At 41.4% G+C, this 2,592-nt stretch overlaps 1 protein-coding gene across 2 annotated transcripts in view; it reads left to right on the top strand.

Annotated features, from left to right (window-relative positions):
• The window catches only part of Shtn1 (shootin 1), a 112,256-nt gene that overhangs the window by 58,221 nt on the left and 51,443 nt on the right, over positions 1-2,592 (top strand). For both annotated transcript variants that reach the window (XM_004625647.2, XM_023709001.1), the window contains exon 8: positions 932-1,026. In XM_004625647.2, the coding sequence (XP_004625704.1) occupies positions 932-1,026 (95 nt within the window). The remainder of the gene's footprint in view (positions 1-931; positions 1,027-2,592) is intronic.

Below are 2,592 nucleotides of genomic sequence, written 5' to 3' on the forward strand. Positions count from 1 at the left end.
GTGCTGGGGGATTGAACCGCGGTCCCTGTGCTTTGCTAAGCTTGTTCTAAGTAGGTGCTTTAGACCACTGAGCCATCTCACCAGCCCCATGCCTTTTACTTTTTAACCAGTTCCTTTTTGATGGATATAGGAAGATATTTCTGTTTGTATTTCCTAATTCCTAATGAAGATGACTATCTCTTGACATGTTTATTGATCTTCCCTATATTTCCTGTGAAATGCCATTGATGGGCTTTGTGTGAGGCTTTTTAAAAAAATTAGTTCGACCGGGGAGATGGCTCAGTGGAATAAGCGCTTCCCTGGCAAGCGCAAGGGCCTGAGTTCAATCCCTGGTTCTTCCCCCCCTCCCAAAAAAGTGCAAATACTCTAAAAAACAAAATTCATTGGGGCCGGGGAGATCGCTCAGTAGAATAAGTACTTCCCTGGCAAACACAAGGGTCTGAGTCTAATCCCCAGTTCCGCAAAAAAAAAAAAAAAAAAAAAAAAATTCATTTTGCACAGAATTTTGCAATTCATTTATTTTAAAAAATATACCACAGGGCTCATTCCATTCACTGAACATGTTTTTACAGTATCATTTTGATGGCAGGACAATATTTCCTTTATTATAGTGTACTGATTCTTCAGTGTTAGGTGATTTCTGTGTTTCCAGCAGTGGTCCCGAGAGCACCCTTGCTGCCAGCTATCTCTGTATCACCATGATTTATTTTTTCTGGAAATACTTTCTTTGAAGTAGAGTGGTTGAGTCAAAGGGTAGAACAGTTTCCAGTTCCTGATTCGTGCTGCCAAGCTGCCCTCTTTATAGTTTATGTGTCTGCCAGGAACGGACAGGGCTGCTTCCGTGCCTGTGTGAAGACACTTCTCCGTACTGTTTCCATCCTTCTTCCCGATCATTTGGCTGGTATGTGACTCTTTTTCCCATCTTCTTAAGTGTCCATGTTGGCAGTAGAAGAGTATGAAGAGATGCAGGTAAACCTGGAGCTGGAGAAGGACCTTCGGAAGAAAGCAGAGTCGTTTGCACAAGAGGTGGGTCTGTTGAGAGACCAGGTTTTTAATTTTTGTTTTTTAATAGACTTTGCAAGTGACAAATGAAAAAAAATTAACAAAATTGGGAGGAATAAGTTTTAGTGTTCTATGGCACAGCACAATGACCGTATTTTACAATAATTTATTATATATTTTATAAAGAACTAGGAGAGAGGGGAGTGAAGGTTCTAGCACAAAGATGATAAATGGTTAAGTGGATAGAAATGCTAATTTGCCCAAATGATCATTGTGTGTTATATTGTATATAATCAGTTAATCACAATGTGTGGCCATAAATATACAAACTTATTGTGTGAATAAAAAATAAAAGTTCTTTTTGAGTTTGGATAAGAACGTGCTGGTTTGAAGTAAGGCTCACCTGGCCCCCGCTTGGGAGGCTGGCCCGGGAGGATTGAGAAATCAAGGCCAGCTTGGACAACATGGTGAGATCTTATCTGAGAATTAAAAAAATAAAAAGGGTTGGAGGTGTAGTTAAGTGGTGGAGTGCTTGTTTAGCATGTGCGAGACCCTGGGTTCAGGCCCCAGTACTGAAAAACAAACAAGCAAAACCTAGGTTAGGGAGACAGCTACAAAATAGTATCAAGTCGACAAGTTCAGTACAGTTGATATGGAAGATCTGGGTTCAGATTTTGGCCGCGTCAGATCTACTCCTATCACCCCTGAGTAGACTTTAGCCTCTTGAAATTTCACTTTCATCAGATGAAATAGCTGTTGATGCAGATTGTGTCAGATAGATTTTATAGTCAAATGACATACTTTGAAAAAAGTGTTTTGTAAACTATAAAATGCCCTACAGAGGAGAGGATTTGCATTTAGAGACCCCTATAATTTGTGAGGGAGGGCTGGCTCCCAGACAGGGCTTGTGTGCATTTCAGATAGCCTCAAGAGTGTGGCTGCACTGGTCATCTCAGATAACTGCTTTTCTCTTTCTCTCCAGCCATTGTCTGCGCCCCCCGGGCAGCTGGCTCCTCCTCGCCACACAGTGCATCCATCATCTCTGTCTTTCATCAGTGTCATGGTTTTCCTGACAGAGATAAGCGTCGAGCTTCTCTAGTTCCACCTAGCTTGGCAGACATGTAGTGTTGGGTGTCACAGCTCTGGGGCCAGGTTCCAGGGTAATGATGGGTCACCAGGTGGAAGAACTTGAGGTATAGTGCTGTCTGCAGTGAGTTCTCTATCCTGTTAGGAGTATTTTGAATCTGGATGTGTAGTATGGGTTGAAGGAAGTAGTTAAGGACATTTAAAATGGTTCTGAGGTGTAGAAGAGAGGCGTCGTATTAAGAGACTATCTGAAGATCAGATTATGGTTCTGTATGTGTAGAATCGGGCTTTTTATACTTGCTGATAGCAATGCTAGCATGAACTGTACAAAAGGCTTAGTCCAAATGCATCTGATTAGGAACATTATGATTCACTTTATTCGCAGTTTGATGAAAGGTGAGTGAATACTGTTTTCTAAGTATTTGTAAGAAAGAAAAGAGAATTGAAGTATGTCAGAGCCTTCTGGGAAAAGCTGCAGCAGTGTAAATAACACAGCTAAACAGC

This window comes from Octodon degus, unplaced genomic scaffold, assembly GCF_000260255.1.
Source record: "Octodon degus isolate 3935 unplaced genomic scaffold, OctDeg1.0 scaffold00010, whole genome shotgun sequence".
Classification (NCBI taxonomy): Eukaryota; Metazoa; Chordata; class Mammalia; order Rodentia; family Octodontidae; genus Octodon; species Octodon degus.